Source organism: Castanea sativa, chromosome 8, assembly GCF_040712315.1.
Source record: "Castanea sativa cultivar Marrone di Chiusa Pesio chromosome 8, ASM4071231v1".
NCBI classification, from domain to species: Eukaryota; Viridiplantae; Streptophyta; class Magnoliopsida; order Fagales; family Fagaceae; genus Castanea; species Castanea sativa.
The window spans coordinates 47,026,111-47,050,483 of NC_134020.1; the positions used below are offsets into that span (position 1 = coordinate 47,026,111).

The 24,373-nt window shown below is 34.0% G+C and overlaps 2 protein-coding genes across 3 annotated transcripts; both read right to left on the minus strand.

Moving 5' to 3' along the window:
• Nucleotides 1-578: 578 nt before the first annotated feature.
• On the minus strand, nt 579-8,686 carry LOC142606920 (pumilio homolog 12). Of its 2 annotated transcripts, none has more exons than XM_075778295.1 (7): nt 8,357-8,686; nt 5,864-7,533; nt 5,596-5,758; nt 3,426-3,589; nt 2,258-2,516; nt 1,233-1,346; nt 579-1,088 (listed from the first exon to the last, which is right to left on the minus strand). In XM_075778295.1, the coding sequence occupies exons 2-6, from the start codon at nt 7,453-7,455 to the stop codon at nt 1,239-1,241; spliced, it is 2,286 nt and encodes a 761-aa protein (XP_075634410.1). In that variant the 5' UTR covers nt 7,456-7,533; nt 8,357-8,686; the 3' UTR covers nt 579-1,088; nt 1,233-1,238. The 2 variants fall into 2 exon arrangements, with proteins under 2 accessions (XP_075634410.1, XP_075634411.1); XM_075778296.1 differs by having other exon boundaries at nt 5,864-7,598.
• A 9,400-nt stretch (nt 8,687-18,086) lies between these two features.
• LOC142608415 (ruBisCO large subunit-binding protein subunit beta, chloroplastic) lies at nt 18,087-23,762 on the minus strand. Its single transcript, XM_075780188.1, has 15 exons — nt 23,609-23,762; nt 22,187-22,437; nt 21,954-22,079; nt 21,520-21,657; nt 21,192-21,287; nt 20,827-21,069; nt 20,449-20,683; nt 20,158-20,327; nt 19,995-20,072; nt 19,822-19,893; nt 19,618-19,722; nt 19,366-19,458; nt 19,187-19,279; nt 18,531-18,654; nt 18,087-18,425 (listed from the first exon to the last, which is right to left on the minus strand). The coding sequence occupies exons 2-15, from the start codon at nt 22,421-22,423 to the stop codon at nt 18,412-18,414; spliced, it is 1,824 nt and encodes a 607-aa protein (XP_075636303.1). The 5' UTR covers nt 22,424-22,437; nt 23,609-23,762; the 3' UTR covers nt 18,087-18,411.
• Nucleotides 23,763-24,373: the final 611 nt, after the last annotated feature.

The following is a 24,373-nucleotide window of genomic DNA, read 5'->3' on the forward strand; positions in this document are numbered from 1 at the left end:
AAGGATAGTAGCAACAACAAAGTTTTCACTGTCATCAATCAATTTCCCTATGTGGATTTCTCCATATCATTAGTTCAAATTGTTCAATGTGATTTTTTTTTTTTTCTCTAATGCAACAGTGATATTTATGATTCTTTGGATCCCTATTCATACCTAAATTCCTTTCACTATGGATTGATCCTCTACCTAGGTTCGAACTAGGTGGCAGTGGTCTAGGGTAGACAGGATAGTTGAAGGGAACTTTAACTGGATAATGTTTCATTTCTGCTAGAACACAAGCATGCTTGCAGCTCGTAGATTCTTGACACCAATCAATTTTTCAATGCTAAAAGTGGCAATGGGCTGATTTTTTATCCAAGTCAATCATGGTTCCAAGAGATTTTCTTGTCCGGGCAGAGTTTGAGATGCCAGGGGTGGCTAGCTCTCAAAGAATCCTTACCCCCCCCCCCCCCCCCCCCAAAAAAAAACGTTAAGTGCATTTGAAGTTAAATTGTCAAAGAGCTCTGCAAAATAGAATGTGAATTCATGGGTGTAGAATATGAGAATTGTAGACTATTTATACGCCATAAGCGGCATTATACTTATAATATCAAGGCATCACTAAAAGAATATTAAGATCAGAACAAGTATTAATACAATATACGGTAACATGAACAAGGGCTAATCGTGGCAATCTACAGGCAAAGGATTTACACCAGATGATAAATGCCTAGCAGAAAACACAGACATGGAAAAAAAGGTTCTTCGATTCTGCAACCACCCGCCAAGCCTAGTCAAAAAGTCCATCCATAGAACAATTCCCATAAACTAAAAGAACTCTAGATCGTCACCCCTTTTTTTTATTTCTACCCAATGCAAAAGCATAAAAACGCCTACATACAAATATGATCCCACATAGTCCAAAAGGACAATAAGACAACCAAAAATTCACCTTTCATCTGTTCAGATAAGCTGTTGAAGGCATCAATGACCTATTTCTTTCAGGACTAAGCTTCTGATTCTGAAATTCACAAGTCATAAAGCCCAGCTCAAAGTTTTTCTTCACTTGCTTATTACAGAATATACAGGATTTTCTTGAACAATTAAACCTAAATGAAAAAAATAAAAATAAAAGCATATTAGACTTCCCCATAAAAATAGAATTTTTTTTTTTTTCATAAAAAATGCACCAAAAAAAAGGACCAAGAAAGGTCAAATTTTATATATAGAGGCAAATAAATTTGAGATCATACCAAAAATTATTTTTTCAAACTACTGCAAGAGAGAACTTTTTTCCCATATGGGCTTGTCCGAAGCACAGGAACATGGGGTCTTATAGCAGCCACTAATGCAATATGAAGAGCTCCCTGCTCAACAAGTACAAAAACAATTAGCTTAAAAGAGAAAGAAAAAACTAGTCAAATCACAACTATTAAAGTCACATAATCTTGGAGTTGTTACTCTAATTGTTAAAAGTAGCAATATTAAGATGAACATAATGTATGGACATATAACAGTGGAAACTCTAATGACCCTCTTTCCTGTGTTTCCTATCTTTGAATCACACAATAAACCTCTTTTGAAGAAAAAAAAATATAAAATATAAAAAGAATGCTTCTCAAACCAAAGCAATCACAACAATGTGGTTATATACCAAGGTTTTTTGTACCATTAAAAGGTTGTACCCAATGCACAAAGTTCCCACTTTTGCAGGGTCTCAGAGAAGTCATAGTAGGCAGTCTTACCCCCAATTTATTGGAGAGGTTGATTCCCATATACAAACCCGCGACCTATCATTTTTGGTGAAAGGCACTTGCCATTGCACCAAGGCTCAACCTCCTTTTTGTACATTTCTAACTTAATAAAACCTAGTTCACAGTTCTCAATTTTTTAATGCTTTCATTCCTGATTATATCTCCTGCAAGCATATCACAAACTGATGACTGAGCTTCAAACATTGCTTACAGTGAAACTACAACAGAAACATGCATTCTCAAGAAAGAAAGTACTAAAATGGAACATGCTAATATACAACTAGATTTAAGCCCATATAAGGAATTCTCCATGAGAGAAATGGATGATTGAATACTAATGAAGATAGAAAATGGGACCATTCAAAAACAGACGAGACTTTAAAACCTTGGAAAGACATGATTAAATCAAATAATTCCTAAGTTTTATGAGTATAACCGCATAATATATTGTTGTAAGCATGACATGCTTATACACAAAACTGTCCTTAAGAAAAAAGATGGCTTAAAACTCTGAAATTGCTAACCTTTGACTGATTTAATGCTGCTTGGATAACATAATTGCCATAAGGATCTTGCATTATTTGATCTAACCGAGGATTATCAATCAACTCTTGGATAACGCGAGTGCGGTGTTCTTCACCTGCATGCTTCAGACATTTCTCAACCACATTACTGCTACATTTCTGCATGGACAAGTCCCCAAAGTGACCCTCCAACTGGTCAAGAATATCTTCTGTTGCCCATGGAAGCTGAAGCTCAAGGACAAATTGCACAACATAATTCCTGCAGAACTGAAAGTTAGAGTCTGAAGCTTGATATCGTAAATACAGATATGCACATGCAATGGGAAGTCAAAGTCTCACTAAAACACATAATAATACAGTGGAATAAAATTCTCACTGAAATTTAAATTTGATTTGATGTAAAAGGTGTGTTCAGTATGCCTTCCATAAACACATTTCTCAACACACACACGAGCAAAAACAAAAAAACAAAAAGAGAAAAATGGAAGTGGATCCAATGAACCACTTGCATCTGGGTCCTCCAACCCCGAGTACTAGTTCTACACACATGGCATTTATATAAAAAAGGTTGTATCCAATGCACAAAACTCTCAATTCTATAGGGTCTAGGAAAGGCAATTGGTAGGCAGCCTTAACATCCCCCGCCCCCCCTTTTTTTTTCTGAAAGGGTGATTCCCAGAACAGGAAAAATGCAAGAACATCATAGTATCTGACAATCAAGTCAATGACATATTTGATTGTTCCTATTTTTTTTTTATAGACATGTGTGTGTGTGTGTACACACATGCATTGCATGTTATGTGTGTGTGTGAGAGTAATTATGTGTACAACTAGTTTAAAAGTATAAGGCGGCATCTTTTAATTTATCACTGCAAATTACATAAGAAATTTTTGTTATAGATCTCAACTATGCTGAATAAAGCCTCATCACATGCATTGCAGGTTAGCTACGCAACCTTTTCCTAGCATCCTTCTTAGTACAAGGTCATATCTGAACTTTAAATCATGGATGACCAAGTCTAAGCACTTTCTAAAAAAATGTGCAAGAATAATTACATTTAAATAACTCCCAGGACAAGACTTGTTAAAACAACCATTAAGTTCTTGTCACATGTGAATAAGAAAAGATAGCATGGTTACAGAAGAAGGAAGTGGAAAAAAAGAGTACCCGAATTGATCTTGACAAAGGATTAGAGCATTTGATGTAATCTTATAGACTAAACAGCGTCTTTGATCTCCAGTAGAATGGCTGAGGCATTTTTGAAGTACACAACAGCCATGGCGATCCGTTGCAAGATTAACACAATTAGTGGTTGCAGCTTCAAAAAGGAACTGCAAAAGAAAACAGTATTATTATTTCATGTCATGCTGCAAACCTCCTTTGATTGTTAAACTAAATATTCTGCAAGATTTTAGAACAGCAGAAACACTATCAGATGGATACATACATAGGAGCTGAACAAATGATGTAAGATGATAACTTTAGTTTTTTTATAAGTACTTCATTAAATAAACGCTAAAAAGGGGCAACCCTGTACATAGGATGTGTACACAGAGTACACCAACATTAAGCACAAAAAGAACAACTGCCAAGCATCTCAAACATATTCGCAAAAGAAAATAAAGAGGAAGCATTCATCCACTCAAATAAAGATTTGAGGGAAGAAAGCTTGAGATCTGGAACAGATTTTTCACGTCCCTCAAGAGTCTTAGCATTTCACTCAAATCAAAGACACCACATCACATAGCAAAAGATGATAACTTTAGTTAAGAGGAGCTTGAAAATTGCAATCATTACAATTTCTATTTCACAAAACTCAAAGGCATAAAGCGACACACTAGATGCTACATGATAAAGGAAGAAGACCAATTTCAGATTTTAAAGGAACTCATTACAAATAATGATACAGAACATGACTTGTACATTGCATCTTCTATGAATCATTGTCCATATAGAACAGTCTTCCAATGCTACAGATATGAAACAGGCATATTCCACTAACTCTAGAATGATTTTAAATTCCCAGTGATATCTGAACAAAATGAGTTAATGTGTGGAAGATAGTTACAAAACAACTCCAAAAGAAGAGTTTCCAAAAGTTCCATTTCAAAATATTAACATACTAACAATTAGTGTATCCATTGAACTCTCCTTGCAAAAATGTAAAGCACGAACACAAAGCATAAGTTTGGTGAAACATCAATCTTGACTAAAACATCACCTATTCAAGACACAATATATGAAAGAAATTACCCACAGTTTTAGAAGAAAACCACTGCAACTGACAATAAAGCATACAACACCAAAGAACCCACTGAAATATGCAAAGTATTTCACATGTCTGTCATGATATAAAGTGAGACAACAAGTAACAAATAAAAGCAAAATCAGGGGAGCTAACAAACAAGACAAGATGTACTTAAAGGATTACAAGGCCAACCACATATGGAGATATATCGCAAAACCAGATACACTCCATCTTAATGCAGCTCTGAAGAAATTGAATCATATATGTCCTTGTAGAACTTGCACAGCTGCAAGGCACCGCCAACACAAAGGCTATCAAATGATATGGTTCCCTCAAAGAGATCTCTAAGACTAGATATACCCTAGCACCTTTCAATCTTACTATCAATATACAAGGTGTGGACAAGATTTGGAGAATTCAACATCCATATCTTCGGTGCACTTGCAACATGAATCATTGGTCACTTAGCATTTGGATCCAAAAACAAAATTCCTATTTTGTTTTAGGAAAACTTCCATTTTTACATGTTTTAAAATTTCATCGGCAAGATGTTACCAAAAACCACTCCAAGAAGTGAAGAACAACTTCATAGTCTCATCTACTTGATGAAAGTAATACCTAAAATATTACCTCAAGGGTTATAACTATCAGCCGGGAACCACAAGTCATGAGGCAAAAGTCACTACTTTTAATCTCCCCTTCACCCTCTCCTTAGGGTTAAAAACTTACTTGTCCAAAAAAGTAAAGTTAACCTAGTTGGTTTTAGGTAGAAGTACAACTTAATAATAATAAAAATGCTTGATAGTCATATAAGCCTAGAACTTGAATTAAGCTATGCAATATACAACTCTGTTACATGTAGATAAAATCTAACTTCTTTAGAAAAAAATTCTCATCGTAATCTTTGTGCACTTTCACGTTAAGAATATGACCCCTAGATGGTGAGGTATAACAAATAGGTTGACTTGTTTGCAACTTTGCATACAGCAAGGGTAAACATCTTCTTCTTCTTTTTTTCACACAAATATATCTGTTAATGCACATACTTAACTGAAAAGAAATTAGATGCACAAGACATGTAATCCTTACCTCTCTGTATTGAGGTGTTAAATGTTGCAAGCAGCGCTGAGCAACATGGTTGCCATTCATGTTTTTCATTAAAGTCACAATGCCTGGCTTCAGTGAGGAAACAACCATGGAGAACTGCTCTGGAGTCTTAAGGGTTTCAATGACCTTCTGAACAGCCCTAGTCCTGTAGTTGGGAAGAAAAACTCAGCAGACAACTAACACATATAAAATTAAAAATAATAACCATATATTTGTGCAATAACACTCATGTTAGAGAAAGAGAGCCAACCCGTGCATATCACATGATATCCTAACAAGTTCACCAGAATTTCTAGTGATTGCATGAAGTATTTGCATTTTCTGATCCTCATCACAAACTTCAAGCAACTTCTGTACTAGGTAATTCCCAAAAGGATCTGTCATGAGCTCAACAATGTAATCAATGATCTCAAGAAAAATCTTTTCAATATCTTTTGTGGTGCCCTCCACAAATTTTCTCTGTAAGAAGCGGCAACCATGTTGGTCCTTGGCCAAGAGATATATTCTTCCAGTGACTTCATCAACAGAGTTATATTTCTGAGTCAGTGGCTTCAGATCAGTACCCTTGAAATCTGTAGTTTCAGGGGAGAAATCCCACGAGCTCAAACCATCTAACTGAAAACATCCAGTAGTTGGAGTAGATAAGCTATGCCAAAGATGTTGATTTGAGAGAAATTTCCCATTTTGGCTGACATGGGTTGGTGATTCATTTCTGCCAGTGGAGCTGAGCTTCACAGCTCTGGGTGTGTTCATTTCATATGATCTTGTCATAATTTTGTCAGGAAACTTTTGCTTTGTCACTTTGTCCAAAAGTTGAATTGCATTAAAATCTGTGAATGAAAGGGAAGGATTCAAATGGTTTGAACCCCTATGGTTTGTATAGTTGTTCCAAAATGACTCTTGTCTAGATTTTCCAAGCTGGTGAGAGATTGGCACCTCAAAGTATGGCTGCCTTGGGTTCTCACTCATCAGTCTAGTTGAGACATTCCCATGTGCTTGAATAGGATGCTGAGCTTCAAACCTCTGACTTTGAAGCTGCTGCAGGTACAGGTATTGCTGATGCATCCTATAATACTGTTGCTCTTCCACATTCCTCCAACTAATTTGTGGCTGGTTTAATTGTTGTGAATGTAAATAATGCACTGGAGACTGTGCATCCAGAAAGAATTGCTGCCGATCTGGCATAACAGGAAACTGTACACCATGGACCGGCACATTAGAGAGGTACTGTAAGCCTGGCACCACATGAGCAAATGGAACAGTAGTGGAGAAATTTTCAGTTGGCTGACAATAGCCTACTTGCTGCTTTAACAAATTTGAACTTTCCTGGCCAACTTTTGTCTCACCAAACTCATCAAAATCACAGGGTACTGTTTTTGGTGATTGGAAAGAGGGAACAACCATCACCGATGAATCCACATTGGACTTTGGTTTCATTAAGCCATTTAGATATTGAGCATTCGATAAAATGTTGTGATTTTGTAAGGATTTAGACTTTCCAGCTTCCCTTGGCATGCCATTGGTGAAGCTCAATCCTGCAAATGCAGACGACAAGGATTGGTCATCAGGCAAATTCATTTCCTCTGGTTGAACCCTTTTAGTCTGTGATTGCCCAAATTTATTCAATGAGATTTTTCCCTCATCCAAATTCCTATTTTTTTGAAGTTTCTCACTGGAAGGCTCTTTGCAGGAATTCAGACATATAGAAGACAAGTTTCCACCCAAAGACACCCCCTTTGGTCCAGATCCCTCAGAATGTGGTTTTCCAGAAGTAGCATTTGGAATCTCACCAAGAAGCTTCTCAAGCTCATCAAATTCTAATTCAGTTCTCCCTCGGTCCATCTTGTGAAAAAAAAGTTCAAAAATCCTCTCTGCCAAACAGTGCAAACTCTACCACGCAATGGAGATCCACGAAAAATCCTTCAATTGAACAAGAAAAGAAAAAAATCACTTGCACCATTCACAATTTTAAATTCAGTAAAATCCTACAAAAAATAAAAAATAAAAATTTCAATCAAATTAATTAACCAAAACATCATCAACATCCTTATCATCTAAAAAAAATTATATACAGTTGCAACGACATTGTGCATTATGAAAACAACCCCATAATTAGTTCCCAAACAAGAACAATTTTTCTTAACAGGGTGTAAAGAATCCTACATCTCCTTCATCTTAGACCCTCCCAAGTCTCACCAAATTAACTGATCTTCAAAATTCCAAGTTATGAAAAGATTGAATTGATTCATCAACTAATGCAGTCATACCTCAGTCATCATATTCTCCCAAAATTGAATTTAGATGAAAGAAAAAAAGAAAAATATAAAAGCAACCATTCAAAGAACAGAACATCTACAGATTCCATACTAGAAAACAAATCAATGCTAAGCCCCCACCCGGAATCAGACTTGAGAATCAGACTTGGGAAGTCAGTATTATCATCATCAGAGTCATCAGTCCAATTGAAAAACGTCCTCCACTTTACTCTCGACTTTTACGTACAAACACAATACAAAACACCCGAATGTATTAACAATTTTCTTATATTCCAAAAAAAAATCCAAATTGAACCAGTTCATATCACCAAAAACCCAGTATAGCCCGATCATCAAAACCCAAAATTCAGAATCAATCAACAAGTTCAAACCTTTTATAAAAAAAAGAGCAAAACATGAAAGAACAAACGCGTATTCCAATGACTGCTACAGAGAAAAAGAAACCCATATCTTAAAAAGGGCATTACCAGTGATGAAAGAAGAGCCGGCATTAGAGAGAAGAAGACGAGGCCATGACTGAGTTTTATGTGTCAGTCAGTGTGTGTATATGTGTGTATATGCGAAAGCGCTTACAAAAAGAGAAGAAAAATAATATATAAAAAAAAAACAAAAACAAACAAATGGGAATGTAAAGGGAGTTACATATATAAAGCGGTGTTGGTTGAGGTCAGAAAGAGAAAAGAGAGGCGGCGTGAAGAAGAAGGAGAAGTTTTCAAAGGACTAGTGGAGAGAGAGAGTGTGTGTGCGTGTGTGTGTTGTGTTTTGTGTCATTGTTTTGTGTGAGAGAGAGAAAGAGAGCAAATTGATTTGGCTATAAACACAAAGAAACACACACGCCAACTAGAACTGCGAGAGATTTATATAGCAAATGACATTGCATGGAAAAAGGGAATTTATTGTATGCCATGCTTTCTCTCGTTGTACGTACCATATGTCAAACTTCTTATAATAATGTTTTTGTTTTTTTATTTGACACATATACTATATAGTATTTTTTTGAGAATCAACTATATTATATATCTCATGCGCTTCAAAAACTATATTATTATATATCTCATAGAATTGCCAATGTGTAAAGCCTTCAAAAACTACTTTGTTATATATCTTATAGAATTGACCATGTTTAATGTATACTGTCTTATGGTTTATCAAAAAAAAAAAAAATGTATAATGTCTTATATAACTCTTGCCAACGTAGTTTTAATGGATTCTTTCCTATAATTACCATGCGTGTATGGAACGGAAGGACTAAACATATATAAATGAATAATATTATTTTATGAACATACATAAAAAAACAATCAAATACTCTTCTAGAAATCCTTATTATCAAACTATATTATATATCTATTTTATATATATCTTATATACAACTTATTATTATTATTATTTTCATAAAAAAAAAAACTTATTATTATTATTAAGACTTGGTCTTATTTCCAATCATTAGTCTCTCTTTTTAAATAAATTATATAATAATAAAAATACTAATACATTTATTACTTGTTTGACCTTTTACCTTTCCTTTTCTATTCTTTGTTTTTTTAAGGTTTCTCCTACGCGAAACAAATTCTTAGCTAAAATGGTAATGACAGAAGGGTATGTATGATAAAATTCGTGACCATAGGTCAATATTTTACAGCAAAAGAATACTTTTAACTCTAATAATGCCTTTAACATTTATCTAAGGTGGCGTTTGGTACGGGGTAATGTTTTAGGATTCCCAGGAATGTTTAAAGATTCCCATGTTTGGTTGCAAATTACACTAGGGAATCAGATGCCAGGGGAATCCTTAAACCCCTCTCAGTAGGAATGTGGATTCCCTTTAAAACAGGTGGGAATCCAGATTCCCAAACTTAAAAGAAATTGTATTTTTTATAAATTGACAATTTTAACCCTTTTTCCTTATCATTTAAGCAATTAAGATAAACTATAAAACAAATTATCAATATCTTCTCTCTTGTCTTTATCTTTTCCCGCCAAAACAACATAAACAGGATAAATAACTCTGCTAATAGTTATTTTTGTATTATTCTTGTCATTTTGAAACGTTAGATCACAGTTTTAATGAATGTGTTGCTAATTGATAGTTTATATAATGTTTTTTATCTATCTATTTAGAGTAAGATATTTTTTTAAAGGACTAATTAATAGTTTATATATATTTTTTCATTATTTATTTAAAGGAAGATTTTTTTTTTTAATGGGCTTGGTACTTCACATTCAAATCTAAGGACAAAATGGGAAAAACAAATAATTCATTTAAGATTCCTAGGAATACACCAAACATTATCATCTCACATTCCTTGGAATCTCCCAATAAAACCAAACATAGGAATAGCTACATTCCTAGGAATGTGATTCCTAGGAATCACATTCCTGGGAATCTAGATGCCAAGAGTAATGTGGATTCCTCGTACCAAACGCCACATAAGTGTAGTTTAGATGCCGTAGTCCGATGCACATTTTACCTTCTTTTTCTTTTCTTTTCTTTTCTTTTTTTTTTTTTTTTTTGAGAGAGAATTTACCTTTTTTTTTAGAAACAACATTTTGCCTCTAATTGGGAAAACTATTTACAAGGTCTTTTTTTATTTACCTGTTTCCCATTAATTGGCCCTTAGTCCAACCAACTTTTTGTTGTGTGAATTTTAAAATCCTGCAAATATTTAATATAAACCATCCACCATATGTTTGTCTATGATAATTCTTATGACGGTGAATGTCTTGGTCTTATTATAATAAAAAAATTAGTATTATTAATATTATAATTATTATGATAACACAATTCAGAAAAGCCTCTTTACCAAAAATCTCAAATGAATTCTTGGAATCCAAGGATATAAGACTGTTGGGTTCACATAAAAAGTGCCCCCACTATTTAAAGCATAGGGATAGGGTGCCCCCAGTTGAATATTCACTGTAACACATGGCCCAAAAAAATTAATTAATTTGTTGCAAATTTGGAATGGTAGATTGGTGCGTATTCCGATCGTCATTCTTCTTTTTCTTTTCCTTTTTTTTCTTTTCTTTTTTTCCTTCTGTGATTTTCATGGAATCAAACACGTTACAATCTAAACAAATGAAATGATGACTTTTCAATACACTTGTAATTAGTCGTATGGCTAATGGCTATACTGTTATATTAAACATATCCTCCATTAAAGATAATCACAAACAGTCATTCTATTATGCTAATAACCTATTTGGAAGCATAAAGATTAAGCAAAAGTAGGATTTCTATCTCCTATTTGGTTGATGTAGTTATTGGCCTCAAGAAAGGATTTGATTCAAAACTATAAATAATCTTATAAAAGGTTTTTTCAATTTAGTTAGGAAATTAAAATATTCAAGTAGTAGTTTGAGATTATCAATATACAATATTCGACAAATATCATTGATAAATTAGAATATTTAGAACTTTAATTTAGATTTTTTTTCCCTCTCATTGATGTCATATCTTCGATTTAGATGACATGATATAAGAGGTCAAAGGTCAAATGGAATGATCATGCTTGGATCAAGCCTAACATTTTTTTTTATTTTTGGAGGGGATGGATCAAGCCTACTTTGTGCTTCTACCTAAGCAACCACTAGCATGTAACCACACTATGTATGGCTACATTTTTCATACACTAAGATTTGAAGCCAGCCTAAATAAATAAATATTTGTAGATCATATGTTTAGCTATCGTATTTTAAAATTTTTAGGTTGTATTTTTTATTTTAACTTAAACCATGATGATTTCTTATAATTTTTTGTTAGCACTTAAAAAAAAAATCAATCATACAGTTTCAAAATGTTTTGATCCTAATTAACTTGTATATAGTTATAATTTGATCAATAACAAATATTTTTCATTTTTTTGATACTAAAACAAAACTTATAAGCTACCCACATGGTGATTCTAACATACTACATGGTCAATGAAATGCCACATATTATCCCAAGATCAACCTCAAGGAGTTTAGATTAAAGGTATTTATACAATAAAATGACAAGATTAGGTGTATAATTGGTTTTTTTTTTTTTATATGTGCTTCATTTAATATTGGACTCTTCATTTTTTTTTTAATAAGTGATTCACTTGGCACAAAAAGTTAAAATCTTGAATAGGTTACATGGCACAAAATTTGACCTCAATTGAAATCCAATTTATAATCTAATCGGATTTTCTCTCAACTTTAACTTTAAATATATAAATGATATAGTTTCCAAAAGTTTTTAGTATAATCTAATTATTTAATTGCCGATAGCATTTAAGGGTTTACGTTGCTGCATCATGCACTATATCAACCCCCCATATATTTCTTTAGGAGAAGAACAATTATTTGTAAAGGGTCCTACGAGAGAGAACCAAAGAATTTCTCCCCTGATAAACTCAACCAATCCATTGTGTGCCTTCATGTTGAACCAATTTTCTGGTCCATGATTGTAGTATGTATGAACCTGAGCAAATACGTGTTTATTAATTTCATGTTCTCTCTACCTCCATAAATTTGTTAGCTGTGTACAGACTCACTCTACAGTCTACAGGGTGCACTCTATGTTATATATTCCTCACTCTCTTTTTCCTCCCTTGCAAAATGAATAATTTTAAAAAAAAAAAATTTCATGAGCCAAATTTTATATGAGATCCTCCTAAATTAATAATTGAATATTTTACTACACTGACATATAGTTTATCTTGGTGCTGCTTTTCTCCATATTCTAAGCTTTTAAAGATAGAAAAGTAGGAGCAAATTTTAGTTACTACTGTGCAACGTAAAGAAAGCAGGCTCAAAGAGTCAAGACTCAAGACACAAGAATGCACATTAACATTGTTATGCTTATGCATCTAGAAATTAAATGGCATTAAGGGTCTGTTTGGCAGCACAGTTATAACACATTTTCACACATTTTAAATAATATTACACATATTTTTACATAGTTTTTCACCCATACGTATATCACAAACACCCAAACAACATAACTCAAACTACTCTCTCAAACACCCCCTAAGTTTTAAATGGTTTAAGGTCTAAAGGGACTGACATGATCATCTCAATAAGTTTAAATGCTTATTAACTTCACTCAGGAGACGATGACACAATAGTCAGGTTCATCATGTCTGACAAAATCAGAGAGAGAGAGAGAGAGAGAGAGAGAGAGAGAGAGAGCAAATTACATTTTAATTGCACAAGTTGAATGTTTTAGCTTAGCTAGTTTCAAATTGAATCCTAATCTTTTAAAATCTTACTATCATTATCAGTTTAAACCCCTATCAAATCCAAAAACAAACCACCGCATCATACTCAAAAGGTTCAAAATTTATGTTGACTTGATTTTACAATTCCAGAACTCAATTTGAAACTAACAAAACTATAAAATTTAACTTGTACCTATCTATCTTAAACTTCCACATTTAATTTGAAACTTTTGGAATTAAATAGTTTAGTTTAAAAAATTTTAAGTTGTAAGATTTATTTTGAAACCAAACCACCTTAAATCATAGGATTTAAAATATAATTGATTAAAAATAAAACCAATCAAACTACCTAGACAGTTGGGACATGCATTTATTACCTGGCAGATCACACAAGCTTAGAAATTAGAATAACAATTACAAATAGCAGCACATATCAACCAATCAATATTCAATATGTAGTGGGTTCTAGTTAACTCAACTGGTAAAGTTTCTGATGGTTGTATAAGAGATCTGAGGTTCAATCCCCGCCTACACTAAAAACTGATTGGTATCTTGGTCTGATAATAAAGAGCTATTATCAAGAGCGGAAGTCATAGGTTAAAACTCTCAAAAAAAAAATTCAATATGTACATGTAAACAGAAACCTCACGTGGGAGAGCATGAAGTTCTGTCAAGTGGCACATTCGTTGAGCCTCTCTCATTTACACTTTCACCTCATCAAAGTTTACATTTATATAAAACTTTTAGTTCATTAAATGTGTCAATAAAGTAAATACACATTAATTCTCTATAAGTATACACTAATTTATATACACTCACGCGCTCACGCCCGTACTCAGAGGTTCTTCTATTTTTTAGGTAATTTCAAAAACCAGAAAAAGTGTTAGCAATCTAAAATCACATTAAATATTAAGTTCTTAGACCAAAACAAAGAAGAATAATATATAAGTACCTGCACACATAAATAGAGAGAGTCTTGTTGACTTTGTCTGTGAGGCTCTCAAATCGAATCTTATCCAATACCTACACATATAAATGCAAAACCAATCGGTCTTAATTCTCATCCAAGTGGCTTAATTCCTTTAATAAAAATACTGTAAATTCCACACACAAAAAACCCAAAAAAAGAGTTTGTGTTTAATTCGAGGCCAAAATAAAAAGAAACAGCATTTACCAATATCCTTTTTCAAGCAACCAATTCAAGCACAAATCCTCCTATTTAAAATCTTGAAGTCAACCACGATAATAAGCCACTGTACCCTTGCAAAAGATAGAACCTGAAAAGTTGTTGGAGCCTCTGACAGTAATTATCTTCAATCTGAAGAAAAATAAAGAATGATGTAGAGCTAAACTAAATGTCTTTAATCTGAAGAAGAATGAGAGATAGAAAGTGAGATAGAAACTAACAGTGTACGTGAGTTTGAAGGTCTTAAAGTGTATGAGTTTTAATTTATATATTTATCTCCGTTGGTTGAAAACTTGTAAGTGAATATGATAAGGGTATTTTAGGCAATGTTTTAGTGAGAGTTAGATTCTTACCAGATTTTCCTTTAATTTTGTCTCTACTTAAACATTTTTTGGACTAAAAAAATGAATAATCCAAACAGAGAAAGCCCCCTTAAATAATAGTGTGTGTATATATATATATATATAAGAAAGAAAAAACATCATGTCAGAGACCATGTCATTCTGTCATATGGCACTTTGTAACAGTAATTTTTCTTTTAGCTTTACACCTCAACTTCTTTACATATTTTGGATTATAATAAAATTCTATTAATAGGATATCATTATTTTCACTAAATATTTAACTTACCACTATCATATTTCAATAACATAAATGTGACATCATAAATTTTAGATGATACTTCCATAAGCCAACTAAACATTTATAAGAAATTACAAATTTTTTATGCCTAACTCCAAGCCAATGTAGAAACTAAAATTATGATTAAAAATTTCAACAAAAAAATAAATGATTAAACAAACAATCAATTTATTACACCACATTTTTTTTCGAGAATATATTACACCACATAATAACTAATTTCTAATTTATATAACTTTTTCTCTATAATTTAAATTCTCCATCCCTTAATTTTGTATTATATAATTAATTTAACAAAAATCTCTTTATGTTATCGCCAATGTTCTAAATACTGTTCGGAACCTGTTTCGGTTTGTCAATTGAAATGAAATATTTCGATACCGGTCTATTTCGGTATGCCATTTCAAATTATAGCTATTTTTTATATATATATTGTAGGTTATTCATCAAAACCCATATAAATTTTTTAAAATTTTATAATTATAAGTTCATATTTCAACTAATATGTCAAACTTATTAAGCCCAAATCCCAAATATCACTCAATAATAATAAAAATTAATAATTATTTTTTAGATTATAACAAGAGTAGTGATAAAATTAAAATTAATAAAGGAAAATAAAAATAAAAATAAAAATGGTGAGACATAGGTTAGCCACATGGAGTAGGAGTGGCTAGCATTCTCATCAGATCTTAAAAAAAAGAAAGTCATTTGGACACATTAAACACCTACTTTATTATTTTACCACATCATTTTATAATATGTCATTTATCAAATGTTTTATACTTCTATTCTATAAATTAAAATAATATTTACTAAACATTAAAAACTATATTATCTCAAATCCCAGCCACTATACAAATACCCAACTCAGTGGCAGTTGCCACCAACCAACCAACAACCACCGCTACAACCACCACCAACAGCAAATCAACCGCCACAAACTACACTCACAATCACCGGATCCTCTTGACAAATTCCAAATCCAAAAATCTCAACAAAAGAGGAAAAAAAAAAATCAACCAACCAAAAAAAAAATAGAGAATAAAATGTCGACCCAAACTCAACCAACGATCGGTGACGGCTGTGGAGATCGGCGGCGTGATCAGCGGCGAGGACTAGCGAGATCGGCGGCGGCGCTGGTGAGACTAAAGGAGTAATCGGCGGCAAGTTCAGAGGAGAGATCGGACTATAGGAGACAAGCAGGGAGGACGGTGGCGGAGCTTGATTGGACGCTGGCGTGGTTTTGGTTCTTGATTTAGAGAGGCGTGTGTTAGGTCCGGGTTAGACCAAGACGCAGAGAGCAGAGGAGTGGTGGTGGTTCGTGGGTGTCACGGTGGAGCTTGAATGATGCTCCGATTCCGTTGAAACCGAGGTCTAGGAAGAAGGCAGGGTAGGCTTAGATCGGGTCTGAGTTTGAGGCATTTGAGGGATGAACCACCAATTGGAAGGATTGATGGAGAGGATGAGAGGCTGAGAGAGTGAATCAATTGGAAGGATTGATGGAGAGGATGAGAGGCTGAGAGAGTGAATCAATTGGAAGGAGGATTGATGGAGAGGAAGAGAGGATGAGAGAGTAAATCTGCTTGGCACGGTGAGAGAAGTGAGAAAGCTGAGTAAAAATAAATAAAATAAAATAAAAGGGGGTAAACTACATATTTAGTCTCTAGCCTTTGCACCATATTTTAATTTGGTCCTTAACCTTTTAATTGTGTCAATTTAGTCCTTAACCTTTTAATGTCGTGTTAATTTAGTCTTTGCCATTATATATTAGATGAAAATTGTTTACATAGCAAATAGCTAAAATAAAATTTTAGTTTATTATCGCATCAATAGAAGCTAATTTTTTATTTTGGTCATTAGACATGTCATTAATTTTCATCCAAAAGATAACTGTAAGGATTAAATTGACACGATAAAGAAAGGTTAGGGACCAAATTGACACAATTGAAAGGTTAGGGATCAAATTGAAATATGGTGTATAGGATAGGGATTAAATACGTAGTTTACCCTAATAAAAATATATAACACATGAGTCCGTACTGTGCCATAGATAGAAGCATACTGTAGCATATCTCAAAAATTTGAGACATTTAGCACACCTCATGATGCTTTGTTTTTGGTGTTTTAGTGTGTCAAATATCAAATATTTGACATTTGCCACATTTACCCTACCTAATGAGAGTGCTCTTAGAAGTCAACATAAATGACTAAGAATGGCTCACAAAACTAAAAGAAATTAAAGTACTAACTATTAAGGCTAAAATATAAAACTGACCCTCTAATTTTCTTTGGATTTCATTTCAACCTTCTAAATTTCAGATTTATTCAATTGAGTCTTTTCTATTAACTTTCGTAAAAAAAATTCTGAAAAAAAAAAATCTGAAAAATATTTTTCAATCATTAATTGAATTTTTTTTTCATTTAAAAAATTTGAAGAAAAGTTTATAAAATTGAAAAATTACACATAACATATAACAAAAGTTGATGGGAAAGTCTTAATTAAATAAACTTGAAAATTAGATGACCATAATGAACAAAAGCAAAATTAAAAGACTGAAATGAAATCTAAAGAAACTTAGAGAGTTAGTTTTACATTTTACCAAACTATTAAACAATAAATCAATGCAAGACAGTGAAGACAAACTACACACAAAGGACTAAAATAGAAGAAGAGAAAAAGCAGAAAACACAAAAACGCAGAAGAAGAAAAATAAAAACAGAGAAGCAGGTGAGTTCCTTCAAGAAACCAATGACGTGTTGGTGACTATTGCCACGGGATCTTCATTCAACAAAAACCGTTTAAAACGTAAAAAGTTATGGTTTTTTTTAGTACGCTTGGAATTGATATATCGGCCAAAATTCAATGAAATAGGCTGAAATGACCAAATCAGACCGTAATGAACCAAAATTCAATCGGAGGTGGAACGAAGGGGTGGTTCATACCGGCTAAGTGAATAGCACGAAATTTTCCTGCTGTTCTGGCGCAACATTACTTCATATTATTACTTTAAAATATTTTAAATATTCTATATAAGTTTTTTACATAACAGCTTAAAACATTATCCGCACATCATGTGAGACCATGGCTAGTTGTACATAAAAAAACACTGAGACCCCAAACATGAGAAAAGACACATAAGGAGAGATGTGAAAGTGTGCAAAAAACAATTGGACCCCAGGTTGAACAAAAAGGAGAATAGTTAGCATCGTCATGCTGGAAATCATTAATAAAAGTCCACACAAGTTGAAAGTATTTAGGGCACAAACACTGTTTATCTCATGGCATTACTCTCAAGCCTTGAAAAAATTCCAAACTACTGCAAGCTCACCTCACTACACTCTTTATGTCTTTTGCTGCCACATAATTAAATTTACAAAATTTTATAAATAAATAAAAAAAAGGAGTCAGCTACTATAAAACTACCCTGGTTCCACTCCTCTCCTCACTTTCCCCTCACATCTCACAAAGCCAAAGCCGCTTGAAATGCTCTATTGTCAATCAACCTTAGTAGCCATATCCTGATAAAAACAAGACAGAAAACAAAGGCATTTAGTTTAGTTTAGTATCTATTGTTGAACAACACAAGCAGAGGGCAGAGTTATATAATTTTTAGCACTACAGACCTGAGTTGTCCATGGGGTTGCCAGCAGGCATTGGTTCTGGCTCCTTGATTTCAACAACTACACAATCTGACATCAAGAATGTTTTTGCTACCGAGGATGCATGCTCAAGGCAACATCTAACCACCTGAAGTAAGAGAATGCAAATGTTTCAGTAAATAGCTTCAATAGTTAGCTGTCTTAGGAAAAAAAATGGTAAGTTATGATTCACATGATCGACATGCAGATTTGAACCGGGTAAACCCACATGCTTACTAAACCAAAAGAACTGTAGCCACAGATTAAGGGTCATTTCAATACTTGAACCATCTATATAGTAAACACTCTACAGCCAACAATTTTTCAGTCTAACAAGAAGGAATAACTGAATCCTTATTTTCAATTTCTATTGTTAATGATATACAAAAAAGAGATGAATGGAAAATAGAACCCATTCTCTTCAACAAAATTGGGTATTTGTACATGAACATGATTTTAAAAGAGAAAACCAGGCCTCCAAGACTCTGACACAAGGTTCTACCAGCACATCATACAATTGCACTTATAACACATTTGTATGATTCTGGCATGTATTTCATCATGCATTGCTTATAATTTCAACTACCAGCACCTTTAAAAATACATAACACAGAAAGCACATCAAAATTATCGTAACTCACCTTAGTTGGATCAATAATTCCAGCAGCCATTAAATCTTCATAATTTCCAGTGGCCGCATTATATCCATATTTAGGGTTGTCACTGGAAAGCACCTAAAAATAAAATAAAAAACTACATTCAGTGATACAACCTAAAAAAGACTAAAGACAGACCAAAATGATGAGAATAGTAAGAATACCTTCTCGCTAACCACACTTCCATTAACACCAGCATTCTTAGCAATCAATTTCAAAGGGTAACTCAAAGCTCTTTTGACAATATCTGCTCCAACCTGCAATTAATCCAAACAGGTTGAGCCTGTGCCTCATTTTGCAATTAACAAGATCTACAGATGGGAAGGATTTCAACCAAGTTTAGCACTTCTATTGCTTAGAAGTGACTTCTACAATTTTATCAATGCCAAGACTTGAACCTTCAGTAAATAGCTTACCTTTTCTTCATCATTGTCAAGGCTGTCCTTGATGGCATCCACCTTTGATGCAAGTCTAAGCAAGGTGCATCCACCTCCAACTACAATACCTTCCTCAACAGCAGCCTGAAACTCATTGAAATTGTAAACTGATAAGGACTTACCCCCAACATAAAACCTATTTGTGCAGGAATACTTTACAATTGTAACAATATAATATATTACCTTTGTTGCATTAAGAGCATCTTCGACTCTCAGTTTCTTTTCCTTGAGCTCTGTCTCAGTTTGTGCGCCAACCTTGTGTGAAGAAAGTCGATGAATTCAGATTTTCACTCAACCAAAACAAAAAAAAAACAAAAAACACACATCATAATTACAACCAGCTATTGGGAACCTACCTGGATAACAGCAACTCCACCTGACAATTTTGCAATCCTTTCATTCAGTTTTTCCCTCTCATAATCTTGCTCTGCAGCCTGCATGAGAATGTCAATTTAATTGGCCTAAAAACAATCAAAATGAATCCTGCACATACTGCTTCTTTACGTGAGAGATCGATACCTCAATAAGATTTCTAATCTGTGCAACCCTCTTGTTTACTGCTTCCTGTGTGCTTCCATCACCAACAATTGTTGTGGTATCCTTAGTAAGCACCACCTTTGAAGCAGTGCCAAGCACTTCCTTGTCAGCTTTGTCTAAGGTAAGCCCCACCTCATCCCTAATTACAGTTCCTGCAAGCCAGGCAGAAAATCTCTCAACATGTGACAACAATAGCACAGAATAAAAAACACTGAGACACTTGATAGTTAATACAGAACAGCCAGGAAAGAAGAGAACATGATGTCAACAGACCTCCAGTGAGAATAGCAATGTCATCAAGGTACTGGCTCTTGCGCTCTCCAAAACCAGGAGCTTTCAGTGCAGCAATCTTCAGAGCCCCCCTCAGCTTGTTCACAACCAAAGTTGCTAGAGCTTCTTGTTCAATGTCTTCTGCAATTATAATAATTGGGTATCCACCTCTGATAGCATCCTCCAAAACGTTAATAAGATCCCTTGCATTTGTTATCTTTTTATCAACAAGAAGCAGCTGCATTAAAATAAAAAAAAAACCACACACGCATCAATTCGCAAAACCAACAGATATTACTGTCAATCTTAACAGTTACAGGAGGGGAAAAAAATCAAAAATACAAAACGAAACAAAACAGGTCACTCTGACAGGATGCACACCTTGCAGTTTTCAAATTCAACTGCCATTTTCTCACTATCAGTGACAAAGTAAGGTGAGATGTAACCACGATCAAACTGCATTCCTTCAACAACATAGAGGCTGTTCTCAGCACTTTTTCCCTCTTCTAGGGTCACCACACCCTTACGACCCACCTTACTCATGGCTTCAGCTATCATATTTCCTACTTCATAGTTGTTTCCGGCACTAACTGCTGCTACATCGGCCAACTCACTGTCTTCAACCTGCAGTCCAATGCCATTGTTATTAAGTGACATATTAGAAATTGATTAATTCCAGAAAAAATAAAATTATGGTGAGGGCACAATCTTGATGCTTGAAACCAGAAAACTCAGACAAACATTACCTCCTTTGACATCAACTTAAGCTCAGACACAAGAGCTTTCGTGGTCTTCTCAATACCTCGAGTAATTAAAACAGGGTTTGAACCAGCTGCAACCACCTGGAATTGTAAATCATTTTCATGAGATTGGGAGATCATCGCTAATTAAAAAAGTTTGAAATTTTTTTCTGTTTTCTGTCTTTCTACTATCTTCCTAAATGAAGAGAGAGAAACAGAAAGCACGGCGCAGAGATCATATGAATTTCAGTTCATTATTGCCTCTTTTATGAAGTGATTAAAACAGGATTTTCATATTTTTGAACAACACAGTGCCATAAATCAAAATACAAACCTTGACACCCTCAGCAATAAGACCTTGTGCAAGAACAACAGATGTTGTTGTTCCATCACCAGCCAAATCATTAGTCTTGGCAGCCGCTTGTCTCACTAACTTAGCACCAATGTTCTCAACTGGGTCCTCCAACTCAACCTTAAAAGGGGAAAGACCAAAATGCATCAATATCTCACACAAGGTGGTATTGGTTCATAATAGGTTGAGCAAAAGAAGTATATACAAGGGAGAAATTTGTAAAAAGATTAATAGCATTGCAAAAAGAATTTATTCATCATAATTTTTCTGGGCAAATCAAGTTCATTTGATCCTTAGTTTCATCAATAATGGAAATCTAAGCATCTAACACCAAAACATTCCAACTAATGAAGACAACAGCTTTTTTGAAGATCAATAAACAACCTTGGCATTGTAAAAAATGAATAGAAACTAACCTCTTTTGCAACAGTAACACCATCATTAACAATTTTTGGAGAGCCATACTTGCTTTCCAGAACAACATTCCTGCCTTTTGGACCAAGAGTAACCCCAACTAAATCCGCAAGCTTGTTCACACCAGTCTGAAACAAACCAAGCAATTGATTAGAAACTAGAAAAAACAAATAACCAAAATCAAAACCCCACCACAATAATTCAACACCCAACATCATCTTAATCAAAGACTCACTTGCAGCTTCTTAATAGCTGAACCATCCTTGTTGAAATGCAATTCCTTTGCCATGGCACAAATCTTGGGAGAGCGATTTCTTTGTGACATCACATTCTGCCTCCTAGCAAATGAGAATGAAGAAATGGAAGCAGAAGATGACAACTTGTCTGAAGAAGCAAATTTCTTGTCCATAACACGGCAGCCTGGAGTAGCCAAGGAGCCAACTGAAGACATGGCTGTGAAAGTTGATGCCATCTACTTCTCAAAAGCTGAAAACAATGAACATCATTGTCTTAGTAATCTCAAACACATTAGATAAAGGTACTCAATCAAAAGACCAAAGGAGGTACTAAAACAGAACATAAGAGAGAAGGAAGGAAGCTACTGGGGAAAAAATGAAAGCAATTAATCAATTCAATAATACTGACCAAAAGCAGCTCACGTACAAACAAATGAGACAAATAATTCACGCATTATATCAAACCCAGTTTACACTTTTAACTTCTAACTTCACAATGAAACCGGATTTTGGAATATTAAGCAGGAGTATGTAGCTTGACAGGACGTGTACTTGTCATTTGGATAATAATATGATCTTAAAAAAGTTATCTTTTTTACAAATTTGTAACCACAAACTTTCCAAGCTCGAGTAAGTAATTTCAGACAAGAAAAGTTAAGATATTTGAATTGGTTCAAAGCTGAACCAGCAGTAATTGGCTAAAGCTGGCATGAAAATTTGAATTTCCCAGCTCAAAACAAACATAGCTGTGAACTCTAACAAATCTTAGAACGGACTCCAATTGTCCTAGAATATCTAACAACTGCAGCAACATCTCCAATACAACTTTTCATAGATGGCTTAGTTAAACGTTATAACTTAACCCACAATTAAAATACTTATCACATATTAACACAATTCTTCAACTTTATATCAAGAAACTGAAGCAAGTTTCTTCAAACCCAAATGGCAGTTAGTAACAAAAGTACATAGTAAAAGTTTAAGACCAATCATCAAGCTCAGTTATCCCCAAATCCAAAAAATGAAATGTCAGATATTTACAAGCCAAACTACTCAATCCCCAGAACACCTCCAGGAAATTCAAATGCAATCATAAACTAAACCAACAAAAATACCATATTTTTCCCCCTTGCTCCAAAACATTATCCAAATGAAGCCATAACAAAAGCAAAAAACACACGCACAAACCAAAAAATGATACACCTTTGCAATTCAACAACAAAAAAGCAATCTTTTCCACAAAACCAATAACCCCACCAAAAAACAAAAACACCCATATGCATTTCCCAAATATTTTGCACCATATGAAAGTATGAAACCAAAAAAAAAAAAAAAAAAAAACCCAGAAAACACACATGTTAGCTTTTCAACAACAAAGAAAAACCCAAAAAGAACAAAAGGGTAATCTGAAAGATGCTTACTTTTGGTGTGAGAGTGAGCTTTCTAGGGTTTAGTGGGGGGTTTTGGATAAGAAACAATGTGAGTGTGTAGCAGTAGTAGGTATATAGTTGGTTTTTTTTTTTTATCTCTCTCTTTGTGTGTTTCTCTCTCTCACTCTGACAACAATGATAAAATAAAGAAAAAAAGGGTAAACGTTACCCTTCAAGGATCTTGAAGCTTCGGTTTAATCTGGGCCGTCCGATGTAAACGAGCGCAATTCTGGTTGTCCTAACTTGGAACACTCTAGAACCTCTGTGATTTCACGGTTGTTCTAGTGTACAACTTAGTGTGTTTATTTGACATTGCCATCACACGTGTGAAGGAAGTACCAATTTCACAACTTAGTGTGTTTATTTGACATTGCCATCACACGTGTGAAGGAAGTACCAATTTCACTTTGGTTGTAACTAAAAATGGCACCCAATCATTGTTTGACACCTGTTTATTATTACTAAAATAGTCTAATAATTCATCATACTTCTTAAATTGGAGCTTTGGGCAAAAATTGTCCATGGCATTCTTTTTTTGGTGTGTTTTCAACCAGAAATGTCCAGAAAGTTTGTATTTTTTATTATTATTCAGGACTTGTTTGTTATTGTTGTTTTAATAATGATTTTCAATATTTAAATAACATTACACGTATTTTTACACACTTTTTCACTTACATATATTTTCAAAAATACAAATACCGTTACTAGAATAACATTATCAAATGGGCTCTCAATAATTTGAAAGACATGAAGGAT